Source organism: Orycteropus afer, unplaced genomic scaffold (genome assembly GCF_000298275.1).
Source record: "Orycteropus afer afer isolate SDZICR_OR568_19922 unplaced genomic scaffold, OryAfe1.0 scaffold00002, whole genome shotgun sequence".
NCBI classification, from domain to species: domain Eukaryota; kingdom Metazoa; phylum Chordata; class Mammalia; order Tubulidentata; family Orycteropodidae; genus Orycteropus; species Orycteropus afer.
In genome coordinates, this window is record NW_006921589.1 from 21,612,981 (window position 1) to 21,626,925 (window position 13,945).

The 13,945-nt window shown below is 40.5% G+C and overlaps 1 protein-coding gene across 1 annotated transcript in view; it reads left to right on the forward strand.

The window, feature by feature from the left end:
• LANCL1 (LanC like 1) overlaps positions 1 to 2,925 on the forward strand; it is a 65,149-nt gene extending 62,224 nt beyond the window's left edge. The window contains exons 7-9 of the mRNA XM_007934507.2: positions 1,550 to 1,726; positions 2,176 to 2,248; positions 2,849 to 2,925. Of these exons, the coding sequence (XP_007932698.1) occupies positions 1,550 to 1,726; positions 2,176 to 2,248; positions 2,849 to 2,925 (327 nt within the window). The remainder of the gene's footprint in view (positions 1 to 1,549; positions 1,727 to 2,175; positions 2,249 to 2,848) is intronic.
• The last annotated feature ends 11,020 nt before the right edge of the window (positions 2,926 to 13,945 follow it).

The following is a 13,945-nucleotide window of genomic DNA, read 5'->3' on the forward strand; positions in this document are numbered from 1 at the left end:
AGTCCCTGGCTAGCAGGGTGATTTTTAGGTTAATTTTTAGGTCCTACCACCACTCGGGAATGTCCAAGCCGTCTGTGCCGTCAGGGGCGTTCAGGTCCCTGCCTGACCGCAGCTCCGTATGTCTCCCTTTTTGGTATTTTCACGCAAATTCTTCTGCTAGTTGGGGTTTAGTCTACTTCTATATCCTTCCCTTCAAAGCTCAGGGGTCCAAGATTATCTTCTGTGTCTGTGTTAATTGGTTTCCCTAGTCTTGTTGAAGAGGGTCTGTGCAGTTCTTCTGCCTAGTCCGCCATCTTGCCGGAACTCTCCTTACATGTAATTCTTAAAGGAGCAATAAATAAATCACTTGTTAGCCCTAAGAACGCTTTGGTAAGTTGGATTATAATTCAGTTTTACAGAATTCATCGATTCCATAAGTAGACATTATTTCAAAGAAGAGAAAATGGCTTCATTGACAGCTGCAGTAGCCAAAGTTACAACATCAGTGGCAGAGCCAAGATTCATTTTTAAATATGCTAAAAGCTTAAAAATTAAAAATAGAAATCAATGAAGCTTTTTGGTGCCATAAATGCCAAATCTACAGATTATAAATAGACACTCGCATCCAGTAGCCTAAATAAACTGTTAGTATATCAAACTCTACATTTCAGAAAGTTGGATATAATGGAAACACTTAAAAACTAAGGAAGTGGCTATTTGATCATACTGTCAACCTCATTAATTCTAACAGGTGGTATAATAAAAAGTAAAACTGCCTTATTCTACTTTTAAGGATACTTAGTATTAATAGGTATTAAAATGTCTACTTAAGGGACTATCTCTCAAGTTTTTGATCAAGATTTAGGAGTAAGCAAAAGACTGAAAAGGTGTTTCTCTGTTTTTCTGACAAAGTTTAGTGTTTTACAGTCAGTTTGCACATAAACACATGACAGTTTCTTCTCCAGTAAAGAAAATTCCTAGTGAAGGTATTGTTACCAAAGAAGATAACGTGTTCTTTGGACAGTGACCAGTGTTAACAAGAAGTTGCTAGTTAAATAATGCTCTTTTGTCAATAACACCCACATACGCAAACACACACACGTGCAAAATTTAGACTATACAGACAAAACCAAAACCAAACCAAATTCACTGCCATCGAGTCGATTCCGACTCATAGCGACCCCCACTGGGTTTCCAACAGGGTAAATCTTTACAGAAGTAGATTGCCTAGTCTTCTTTCCACTGAGTGGCTGGTGGGTTTGAACCACCAACCTTCTGGTTAGCAGTCATATGCCTTAAGCACTATGCCACCAGAGCTTTTTATGCAGACAAGGCCATGTCCAATTATTTAAAAAAAAGAAAAGAAAAAAAAAAGCCAGTGAATTTAGTATTTCATCCCACAAATATGATACGTTTCTCTGTCACTAAATTCTTTACACTCTTACCAAGCCACCTTCCTGTATCCACTCCTTCCTTACCCTCCTTTTTCCTCCTCACCTTTCAGGAAGAAATCTCAATGGAACTTTCTTTTCTGTCCACCGTAATAAAACAACGTCCCTTACCTCTGCAGGTGTTCAGAGAGGAACAATATCTAAGTGACGCCTACAAGTGTGCCGATGTGATCTGGCAATATGGGCTGCTGAAGAAAGGATATGGACTGTGCCATGGTGCTGCGGGCAATGCCTATGCCTTCCTGACGTTATACAACCTCACCCAGGATGTGAAGTACCTGTATAGGGCCTGTAAGGTAGGCTCCAGAGCTGTCAGCAAGAAATCATCTCTTCCTAGCAACTTGTGAAAAAGAGCGTCACTCAGTCTGGCCTAATTCATTTATTTTTAAACCATGAGTCTATATAGATAAACCATTACATAAGAAAAACCTTCAAAAGCCATTATTGAATTAGCTTTTTATTTTTAAAAGGCATGATTCTGCCAGCAGCACTGATGGGGGGCTGGGGCAGATGTAGGATGGTATGTTTCTTTCTCTTCCACGACCTTGGAGACAGGTGGCCCCGGGAGCTCACTAAATGCCTCCTGTGTTGCGTGTTCTGCTTCACACCATACACTTTTCTGCATTGACCCTTTCTCTCTGACTTGAAGATAGTTTTTAGCTTTTCAGAATAATTGTTAGGGACAGTCTCTATGAACTTTTCAGTATCTAGAAAAATGAGTAATTTAACTTGGCCTCCTTTTCAGTTTGCTGACTGGTGCTTAGATTATGGAGAGCACGGATGCAGAACCCCAGACACCCCATTCTCCCTCTTTGAAGGTATTCTTTACACGGTGTTTGTTTGCCTGCTAATACTACTCTCCACTTCTCTACTTGGTACTTACTGTACTTGAATTCTAATATTATCAACAAATTAGTTTTATAGCCATTTCTTAAGCAGCTTCTTTATTTCTTAATAAGTCAATATTAAAAATTAATTAGCATCTGTACTACCATAACGTAACTAGTAGTCATAATGGTGACTACGATTTATGGGCCCAAGCACTTGTGGAGCATTTTACTGATGCTGTTGTTAATCATCTCAGCCAAAACATACAGGCATTGTTACCCTAATGTCTCAAAGGAAGAGACTGAAGGTGAGAGGTAAGTGGTCCTTGGCAAAGATGCTAACATATGGTAATGGCAGGGCTGTGACTTTAACTTACCTGGTTCCACTCTGCCTGCTCTCTCCCGCCTGTTTCAAGCAGCTGGGCACCTCAATAATGATTTATTCTAATGTTGAACTGCAGCCGTATATAAATACGGACAGACACCTACTTCATTTTCATTATTGCCATTAATATAATATTGTTGATACGGGGGAAAAAAATGGGGCCCTCCTATTTGGTATAATAACTTTGCCTCTTTCCCTTTCTTCAGGAATGGCTGGAACAATCTACTTCCTGGCTGACCTGCTTGTCCCAGTGAAAGCCAGGTTCCCTGCCTTTGAATTATAAAAGGAAAGCATGCACCCTGCAATTCACCGCATGACCCACTCCGTATATTCAAATCTGGGCTAAGTGCTTCCATTGCCTTTCAGTGAAACATGGAGTCAAAACTGTGTACTTGGTTGAGTTGATTTTTTTTCTAAATTTCCCTTTGGTTCAGTTCCTTTTCCTTACCTTTTCCTTTTTATTTAAAAGGACCCAAGGTAATATTTTAACTCTAGTTGCTTTATTCCTAAAGGGAGAGTAGGTGATATGTACAGAATTCTGAGGGCAGGTGTGTACATATCTGTCAGACCTTGGAAGAATTCTTAATCTTATTTAAGCTTATCATTATGACAGTCTGTTACTATTCTGAGAACTTTTAAAAGAAACTAAATGTAGTTAAATAAATGAGCCTTACTGAATATGTCCTCCACCTTCTGTCTTTAATAATTGTTTTCTTCCCAACAGGAGGTCAGGCAGCTGTAAGACTGCTTTTCTCTAAGTGGTTGATTATGAAAGGGGACAAAAATATATCTCTGCTTCCAGGAGAAAAACTGCACACATTGCAGACTGGGCTGGGGACCTAACTACCATTTCTCAATTCATGTGACTGTTTAGACTAGAGAGAAACATACTTTGCAACGTGCCCCTTTTTGTTGGTGGTCAGTAAAGCATCCTGGCTCCATAAGCCAGCATTTGTATCAAAAACTTCTAAAATGTGGTGATTGGTTCACAGTAAGCTACCTATAACAGATTAATGTTTTCTCTAAAATAATCTAGTGCACTTTGGAAGTATTTATTTCAATTTGTTTGTTCTTGGTATTCATATGAGATCAGAGAGCAAATTTTATGTCTTAATGTTTTCTAACCTAGGATTTGAGTCCACCCATCCAACTGACCTAAACCTTGACTTGTGCTTTTGCTTACTCTGCAGTGACTGTGCTTTAGAGCTGGCTGTTAGCTAAAAGCCATAAGATATTTTCTTTCCTATGAATTTATCTCAGTGTTGGTCTTTTCACTAAATGAGTATGGCAGTCGACTTTTGTTTAAAACAAAAAAATCAGGGGGAAATGCTGTGTCACCAATAACTTGAACAAGGATACTAAGCTTTTGATAGAAATGTTATTTATTTTAGAAGGTATTGCCTAGTGATGTGTTTAAAACAAATAGATCTTTAGTATGCAAACAGTTCATCAGTTTCTGAGATCTCAGAATCTGCAGTTTATATGGTGGATGGAGACCTTGGTGCTTCAAATTCTGTACAAATGTATTTAGTCACCTGCCCCTCTTCCCACTGCTGCCTTTCCTAGTCCTGTTTCATCCCTTCTTTGGTTTTGACTGGTTTGAGTACATTTTGTGGCTTTAAAAAAAACAGGGTGTAACAATTTTAAATGTGCCTATTTTCACAGCTCATTTGGTCACAAAAACAGGCTGTTTTTATGAGAACTTTGAACCAAATCCCCACTGTTGGTGCTGGTTCCTGCAGGTAACAGCCCTCCATTATTTTCCATTTAGTACTAGAACAGCTAATATTATTGAAGTTGTGTGATCCATTAAAGGCTCCTGACAGTAGGATCTGACAGTCAGCCCCCTGCTCAAGTCCTCAGAGTAGCGTTTTCCTTCTGGGACTTCGTGCAGGTTGAAGGACACCTTGAGCCTCTTGGAGTTCTGAACGGCTATGGCAAGCTATATGCACACTCTGCCTTTCTCGTGAAAGTTTCAGATCAACGGTGTGAGCATTCACAGTAATAAGTAAAAGTGATGCTCAGCAAAACTAAATTCCCTTTGGCTGGGTGTCCAACTTGAAAAAATAAAACCCATTTGGTGTAGTTAAATGCCGTCCGGTACTGTTGCTGCACTTTCGGCTACTATAGTCACTAACCAAGGGAAAAAGAAACCACATTTTTCTCCTAGCCAGAGGAGACTCGACTGCAGTGTTTCTCCAAGCATCTCAACCAGTTTAACTCCAGGGAGACTTTATGGCAGGGAGAAGTTATGTGAATGAGTAAGATTCTTGTTAATATGTAGACTACAATTTAGCCATTGTCATTCATTAATGAATTCATAGATACAAGCAAAATTCAGGTTCTTTTTTTATGTTTTTAAAGACTGCTATTAAGCTGGCAGGTTTTACATTTGTGCCCTCATTTGTTTCATGTATGCTTAGGCACAAAGGAATTTTAATAAGATTTTCAACTCAGGCATGAAGGCTATAAAACTAAGCCCAGTACCCTGATGTCAAGGTAGTGACTGAAAGTATTTTTATGCCTGCTTTCTTAGTTTCAAAAGGAAGGTGCATCCTTGTTTCAGTTCTATTTGTGAGTTGCATTTTTCTTTCAAACATTTTTCCTTTTGATAAAAAAAAAGTTGCTTCCCCAAACACTGAATAGCATGTCTTATCTGTGTGCACAGACTAGGTGGAAAAGGTTGTCAAGCAATGTTCATTTATTCTGTCATATGTTGCCATTCCTGAAGTGATGAGAAATTGTGGTAGTTAACTTTTCATCATGTGAAAGTGAATTATCTTGACCACTTGCATAGATCCCATTGGCTTACTGTACCTGAGTTATCTTAATCCTCAGTGTCATTTGTTCTTTTTTAAGCTTTTTAAAGCTTTGATGTCAAGTCTTAGTTATTTGACATAAAAAGCCTTCTTGGTAGGTAGAATTTTAGGTAAAGGTGGATGAAAAGCCATTTTCTTTCCTTATTACCACTTCCCTGAATAACTGGATTGAGAGGCATACTGTACTTCTACATCCTCAGGTTAATTTGTGTCTGATCTTACAAGGCCTGCCTTCCACTAGCTGATTTTGAAATACAACATGTGAAGAGTGAACTTTATTCATCCATTCCTCTGATTCCTAGAACCCACCTGTAGTATTTTTATTACTCATACTGGATCTGGTTCCATTTCTATTTCCCCTCAAGAGCTTGGCACCCCATTTCTGTATTTTCAGTGCTGTTGAACCACAGAAGAATGGTTCTTTCCAACAGAGAAGCAAATTTGTTTAGGATATTCAAGGAACCCAGCCCAGTATTATATTGTTACTTACTGGGAAGGACTAGGATGCTTAGTGTTTCTTTGTTCTATAAAGGGTTTGACTTACTGGTTCACAATAAACTTTTATTATCACTATATATTGTCCAGTGCTTTTTGTTTGTTTGCTTTGGTTTAAACTTAAAAAAAATATTTTCCCTCAGTGATAAATGATGGCTTACCAATCACTGTCTTGTTTTTCCTCCTTCATTTTCTTCCCTAGGGTTTGTTCTGGACTTTGTCTTCATCATTAAATCAAACAAGATTAGCAGTTCTTTTTGAAAGAAGAGATTTATGTGGTGAAAATATTTTAAAAACTGGTCATTATATAATTAGGAAGAATCTAGTAAGGGACAAGCAGAGCAGTGTATTACCCATCTCATACGTGTGAAAATCTGCCCGATGGTTAATAACTGGAGGCCTAATTCTAGAAATTGATTTCCCCACTGACCAGTTCTGAAAGGACTTTGAATCAAGGTGGGGATTAAATGAGGCATAATTATAAAATGTATGTGCTGAGGCTGAAAAGGAGTTCTGAATTGCCTGCAATGGTTTTGTGCCACTTCTTTTCATGACACAGCTACTTAGTGTCACTTAGCACAAGGAACACTTGCCAAATTATAAAATATTTGTTTTTATCCCTAAATTACATTTTATCCTCTTGCCCGTATGATTAAAATGTACTTTGTACCTCTAGTCTATTGTTGAATGACTACAACACTCAGGGTAAATGAATGCATGGTTATTTTTATTTCACTCCTTTGAACGAAGTTAAGGCCTGGCTTCGGATGTGGGTAATCTTTAGATTTTGGGCAGTGTCTTTAGATGCAGGCAGTAAGGCATGGAGAAGACGGATGTATTGTTACCCAGAGGCTCATAGTGATACTCGGAGCATTCCCACTAACTCCACAATTGGTAAGGCCACCTAGCAATGTTGGCTAGTTGACCATTTCCTGGCTCATCTTCCTACCAGAAGAAAAGTCATGACAAGCATATTAAATGGAACTGCAGTTGTCATCTCACAAATAAATCTTGGAAAAGCAATTTGTCTCTTACAATTTACCATAGTAATTTGATTTATTTTTTCCTAATTTTGTATTAGAAAAGACGTTTGACTTTCTCCTCCCCATGTTCTCTGAATATAAAAGAATAATTATTCTGTCATTTCATTTTCCCATGATAGTTCCCTCTGTGTGTTCCATGTCATTAAAAATCTCCCATATTCTCTGTTCTTATAAGCACATCTTAAACTGAGAGAAACTTGCAAGTCACTCCCCTGATAATTTGCTTTCTCATTCTGTTTCCCATCCAAACTCATGCTCTTCCTCCTCAAGCTATGGGGTCAATTAACAAAGCAAAAGAATACTGGCATTTTTACAATGGAGAACATACTGGCTTCGTTGGTCCCATTATGTAAACTACCTTAACACTTTTCCAGAAGCCTTGTGCTCCTGCATCCTTGGGGACGTATTAAACAGTTTTTTGAGTAATGGGAGAAAGCTGCGAGCACAATGAGCCAAGAGGTGAAATAATGAAGATAGAGAAATGGATTTTAGCGGGACTGCTGCTCGTAGTCAACCAGTGTAATTTCACATTTCTACATTATGTTAACTCTTCATTCACATGCAAATTACAAACATGGTAACATTAAATCTGCAGCTAATGTTTTATCACTCTGCAAACAGTTTTAGAGAAAAGCATTTGTGAGGCACTTAGTCATTATGCAGGGAAAGGCAGAACTCAATAAATCAGTTTATAACGTAGTGTCACAACTGCCTGATTTCTCTTCACTGATGGAGCTGGTGTATTAAGGACAACATTTATAACCTGAGAAGTACTGAGAAGTGGGTCTCTGTGGAAGTTGATGGTTAATGTTGTTTTCTCAGGATTCAGCATTCAGAAATACACATGCACTCCCAGGCTGGTGTAACCAGAACTGCTGGTACTGTCAGCTTATGTACGACAGACATGCCATGAGCAATGCTTTAAAACAGTTTTATCCACCAAATGCATTAAACACATGTATGTTTATGTGCTCTGGAAGCATAATGCCTAAGGCACTTGAGTGCTAACCAGAGGAAGGTTGGACAATCTACTTCCATAGCGATATGGCCTCAGAAACCCAAGGAGGGGTCGCTATGAGTCAGGTCCAACTCAAGGGCAAACAACATGTTTATGTGCAAAGTGTTCTGCCAGGGATTCCATGGGGCATTAGATAGACATCCCTACTCTTGACAAGGGTCCCTGGGTAGCATGAACAGGTAAATGCTCAACTACTAGTTGAAAAGTTGGTGGTGTGAACTCACCCAGAAGCACCTCGAAAGGCAAACCTGGTGATCCACTTCCAAAGGTTCATGGCCTTGTGAAAACCCTGTGGAACAGTTCTCTTTACACATGGGGTCATCAAGAGTTGGAATTGACTCAAAAGCAACTAACAACAGTTCTTGACAACTCTCAGTCTAGTGAAGAAGTCAAATGATTATACAAGTAATTGAAAGGAAATGTATTCTGTATTCCTGTTAACCTCTAATATACTTTTCTTATTCCACAAATTCGGGTAAGCAAGCTCAGCTCTCTGTGACCTGCAGTTTCTTTCCAAATTTGTAGATACTGAAGTTTAACTACTACTGCAGGGAGAAGACACTAACACCCACTCAGCCATACCAGAAGCACTAAAGAGTACTTTCATTTTTTACCTTGGTGGTGGATGAACCCACTGCCATTGAGTTGATTCCAACTCATGGCAACCTCACAGAGCAGAGCAGAACTACCCCATAGGGTTTCCAGTGCTGTCAGTCTTTACAAAAAACAGAATGCCTCTTCTTTCTCCTGTGGAGCAGCAGGTGGACTCAAACCGCTGACCTTTGGTTAGCAGTTGAATGCTTTAACCACTATGCCACTAGAGCTCCTCTGGTGATGGATGAGGTGGAGGGAAATATGAGGACAAAAAGTTACTTGCCTCCAAAATTCCACCCAGCCACCTTCTCAAATATCCCCAGCTTTAGCATTATTGATACATTGAGGTTAAATCAATTTCCTCCAGGAATCATCTGTTGAAATGTAAATATTTTAGAAGAGAGAATTCTTGAGCATATCATTAGTTATTAGTACCTTAGCAATTGGTTCATTGCCTACACAGCAATTAACTTGAAAAAAAACTTCAAGCAATATTAGTTGTATGCTAGTATATGCTAGATGCAGCATCTAGCTAGGATTAGGAAGATAAGTAAGATACCTGTTCACAACACTTCTGTTTAGATGTGGGCTAAATATAAATAAGTAATTTCAGTATGATGTGTAAAACTTCAAGTTAGCAATAGACAAGGGCTTTGCTTCACCCAGTCTGGGAAACGAGGTTCCAATTAAGGAAGATTTTCTTCAAAAGGTGATAGGCATGTAGCCAAATCTAGAAATGGGAATCAGTAAAGCCAAGAAATAGGGAAGGTGGCTTTCTGGGTAGAAGAACAACGTGCAAAAACAACAAAGACATAGACCAACACACACACAAAAGCCACTGCCATAGAGTCAGATCCGACTCATAGCGACCCCTCCTTGGATTTCCAAGGCGGTATCACTACAGAAGTAGATTGCCCAACCTTCCTTCTGAGGAGTAGCTGGTGGGTTTGAACTGCCAGCCTTCTGGTTAGCAGTCAACATAAGACAAGTGCTTTATGTATGAGGTGATGCAGGGCAGGGAACAGCAAGAGCTGAGGCTAAAGACAAGAAGCAGCGGGGCCATGCTAACAATTTTCGACTTAACCAGTAAAATAGGGAAATTGGGCCATTTAAAGTTTAGAGAAGGAAATCAGCATGATCAAATTGCATTTTAGCTCACTTTGACAATAGTTTATGGGGCCTACTTGAGGCAAGAGATCAGTTAGGAAACTTTTCAAGACATGATGAAAAACTAAACTAGGGATGGAGAGGATGGGATATACATGAGAAATATTTAGAAAATAAAACTGGAAAACGTTGTGATACTAATATGTAGGTGAGAGGTTAAGTCTAGAATATCACCAAAGTTTTGTGCTCTTTCCATTGAATTTAATAATGTTTTGAATTTGTTGTTACTAGTTGCTGGCTTGCTTCTCTAGTGCTGCTATAACAGAAATGCCACAAGTGGATAGCTTTAACAAACAGGGATTTATTCTCTTAAACAATTTAGGAGGCTAGAAGTTCGAATTCAGATTGCTGGCTCTAGGGGCTGGGTGAAAGCCCCTCAACCTTGGGCTTCAGCTCTGCCTCCTGTTCTAGCCCCACTAGAGCTGGAGACTTTTTCTACCTCACATAGCTGATGAGGCTGATAAACCCAAGATCGCCAGGTAAGATGGCATAATCCCCAGGTAAGCAGGCAACATGGCAGACCATTGGTTCAGGTGCAGGAAAAATCTCAAGATCAGCAGGCACCATGGAGGGCCATTGAGATGAAGACTCAGCCAAACGCAGGATCCAAAAGGTGCTGCAAATCTCTCTCAAAGCTTCTCCTTATATACTAAAAGCAGACCACATCCTGAAGGCAACTACTTCGCTGCTCACAGCTAGATTCCGCCGTGGAGGTGATTACAGTCTCATCAAGGAGAATAACTACATCCAGCTGCCCGGCCAGGTTGACACTTTAAGTACCACTTTAGTTGGTTTTGACTCATAGCACTATGTATGACAGAAGAACAGAGCAATACCCTGTGTCATCCTCACAATTGTTACTATACTTGAGCCCGTCGTTGTTGCAGTCACTGTGTCTCCATCTTGCTGAGGTGGTTCCGTTTTTGTGCTGCCCTCTATTTTACCAAGCATGATAGCATTTTCCAGGGAATGATAACATGACCAAAGCACAGAGATAAAGTTTAGCCATTTTCACTTCTAAGGAGCATTCTGACTGTACTTTCTCCTAGACACATTTGTTCATTCTTCTAACTGTTCAAGGTATATTCAATACTCTTCACTAACACCATAATTCAAATACATCAGTTCTGTAGTCGGTCTTATTCACTGTCCAACTTTCACATCCACGAGACTATTGAAAAGACAGTGGCTTGGATCAGGCACACTTTAGTCTTAAAGTGACATTTTTGCTTTTTAACACTTCAAAGAGGTCTTTTGCAACAGATTTTCCAGTGCAATACATCATTTGATTTCTTGACTGCTGCTTCTGTGGGCAATGACTATAGATCTTAGTAAAGTGAGATCCTTGGCAACTTCAATCTTTTCACCATTTATCATATTGTTACTTATTGGTCAAATTGCGAGGATTTTCATTTTCTTTATGTTGAGGTGTAATCCATACTGATGGCTGTAGTAGTCTTTGATCTTCATTGGTAAGTCCTTCAAATCTTCACTTTCAGCAGGCAAGTTGTTAGTGAATCTTCCCCCAATCCTTAGGCTTCAATCTTTATATGGTCCAACTTCTTGGATTATTTGCTCAGCATACAGATTGAGTAAATATGGTGAAAAAATACAACCCTGACACACATCTTTCCTGATTTAAACCATCCAGTATCCCCTTACTCTGTTCAAGCAAATGCCTCTTGGTCTTTATACAGCTACCTCATGAGCATAATTAAGTGTTCTAGGATTCCCATTCTTTGCAGTGTTAGCCACAATGTGTTATGATCCACACAGTCAAATGCCTTTGCAAAGTCAATAAAACACAGGTAAGCATCTTTCTGGTATTCTTTGCTTTCAGCCAAGATCCATCTGATATCCACAAGGATAACCCTTGTTCCATGTCCTCTTCTGAATCCAGCTTGAATTTCTGGCAGTTCCCTGTCAATATACTACTAAAACCATTTTTTAATTTTCTTCAGCAAAATTTTACTTGGGTGTGATAATGATGTTCTTTGATAATTGCTACATTCTGTTGAATCACCTTTCATGAGGAAGGGCACAAATATTGATCTCTTTTAGCCAGTTGGCCAGGTATCTATCTTCCAAAACTTGACATAAACAAATGAGCACTTCCATTGTTCTATCTGTTTGTTGAAATATCTCAATGAGTATTCCATTAATTCCTGGAGACTTGTTTTTTGACAATTTCTTCAGTGCAGCTTGGATTCCTTCCTTCAATACCATCAGTTCTCAATCATATGCTACCTCCTGAAGTGGTTGAACATCAACCAATTTTTGGTACATAAAATCCTTCAGTATCACAACTCAAGGCTTGAATTTTTCTTTAGTTCTTTCAGCTTGACAGATGCCAAGTATATTCTTCCCTTTAGATTTTCTGACTACAGGTCTTTGCACATTTCATCTTAATACTTTACTTTGTCTTCTTAAGTGACCCTTTGAAATTTTCTGTTCAAATATTTTACTTCATCATTTCTTCCATTTGTTCTCCATTCAAGAACAAGTTTCAGAGTCTCTTCTGTCATCCATTACGGTCTGCTCTTTCTTTTTGGTCTGTTTAATGATATTTTGCTTTCTTCATATATGATTTCCTTGATGTCATCCCACAATTCATCTGGCCTTTGGTCACTGGTGTTAAATGTGTCAAATCTATTCCTCAGATGCTCTTTAAATTCAAGTAGAATATACGTGTTCTGGTTACCTAGTGCCTCTCTCACAAGAAATATACCACAAATGGGATGGCCTTAACAAACAGTTTATTCTTACAATTTGGAGGCTTTAAGTCCAAGTTCAAAGTGCCATTCTCTAGGGTCTGGGTGAAAGCCCCTCAACCTTGGGGTCCAGCTCTGCCTCCTGCTCCCAGCCCACTGGAACTAGAGGTGTTTCTTCACTCAGACAGCTTCTGGCTGCTGAGGCTGAGAAGCCCCAAGGTTGACAAGGAAAAAGGCATAGTCCCGATGTTACCAAACCACATGGCAGGCCATTAACTTAAGTCCACTGTAAGTCCCAAGGTTGGCAGAGCATAGCAGGCTGCTGAGCAATGACACGGCTACATACAGGGTCCAAGCATGCCATAGGCTAGAGACCATTCCAAAGGCTTCTCTTTATATACAGGAAGCAGACCACATCCCAAAGGCAGCTACTCAGCTGCTTGTGGTAGAGCCCACCATGGAGCTGATTGCCAGTCTTCATCACGGGAATAACTACCACCAGCTGCCTAGCCACTCAACCAGGCCCAGCCAAGTTGACACACAAACATAACCACCACAATTCCACCCCCTGTCCACTTGGCATCTGTACAGATCTTTAGTGGGTAGTATCTGTACAGGTTTCCTCCACTGGGTGGCTCCAATCCCCTAGTTCCTCTAAGTGGCAACCTCACCCTTGGCCTGGTGGACCCCGTTCCTCTCCCTCTTGGGCATGGCAGCCCTGCCCCCTCACTCTTGGGCAGTGGCTATGGCTCCATCCCAGTAGCTCACATGAACGAGCAGCACACACTCCAGAACCAAGTTGGTGAAGGTCTAGCTCTGAAACTGAGGGGGCTGTGGTGATTCCACCCCCAAAGGTGTTGGCCCTACCCTTTCAGGCTGAGGCAGCTCTGCTTCCATTTCCTTGGTCTCCGCTTCTGCCGATTAATGCCGAAGGCAACCCACTCCACTGGAAAACCCTGCCCAAAAAGTACTCGGCTTTCTTGCTCCACGGGCCGGCCAACCTGCTACTCCATTTCATGTGGTCTTTTTACCAATTAATGCCCAAAGGCAACCCACTCCACCAGGAAGCCGCCTAACCAAAGGCATCAAGCTTTTTCCTCCATAGGCTGGTAAGGCTGTTGTGATAGTTGGAGCTGTGTGTCAACTTGGCTGGACCCAGTTCTGTGTGGTTGTTCCCATGATGGGATCAGATGACTGTGTTCTGAGTGGCCAGTCTGCCCAAGGGGAGTTTCCCTAGGGGTGTGGCCTGCTTCCAAGATATCCAGGGACATTCTGGGAAGAGCCGCATTCTTTGATGGGTTGGAACCCTGGTGTGCGAACTAGACTTCCGTGAGTGAGCGGCCCACCGCTCGGCCTGGAGATCTCGGATTCGTCTTTCGTTGGAGTCAACAACCAGTGTACTGCATGCCAGCTTGAATCTCTCAGCTCCCCTGTGCTTGCAGAAGCCAAGGCGGCC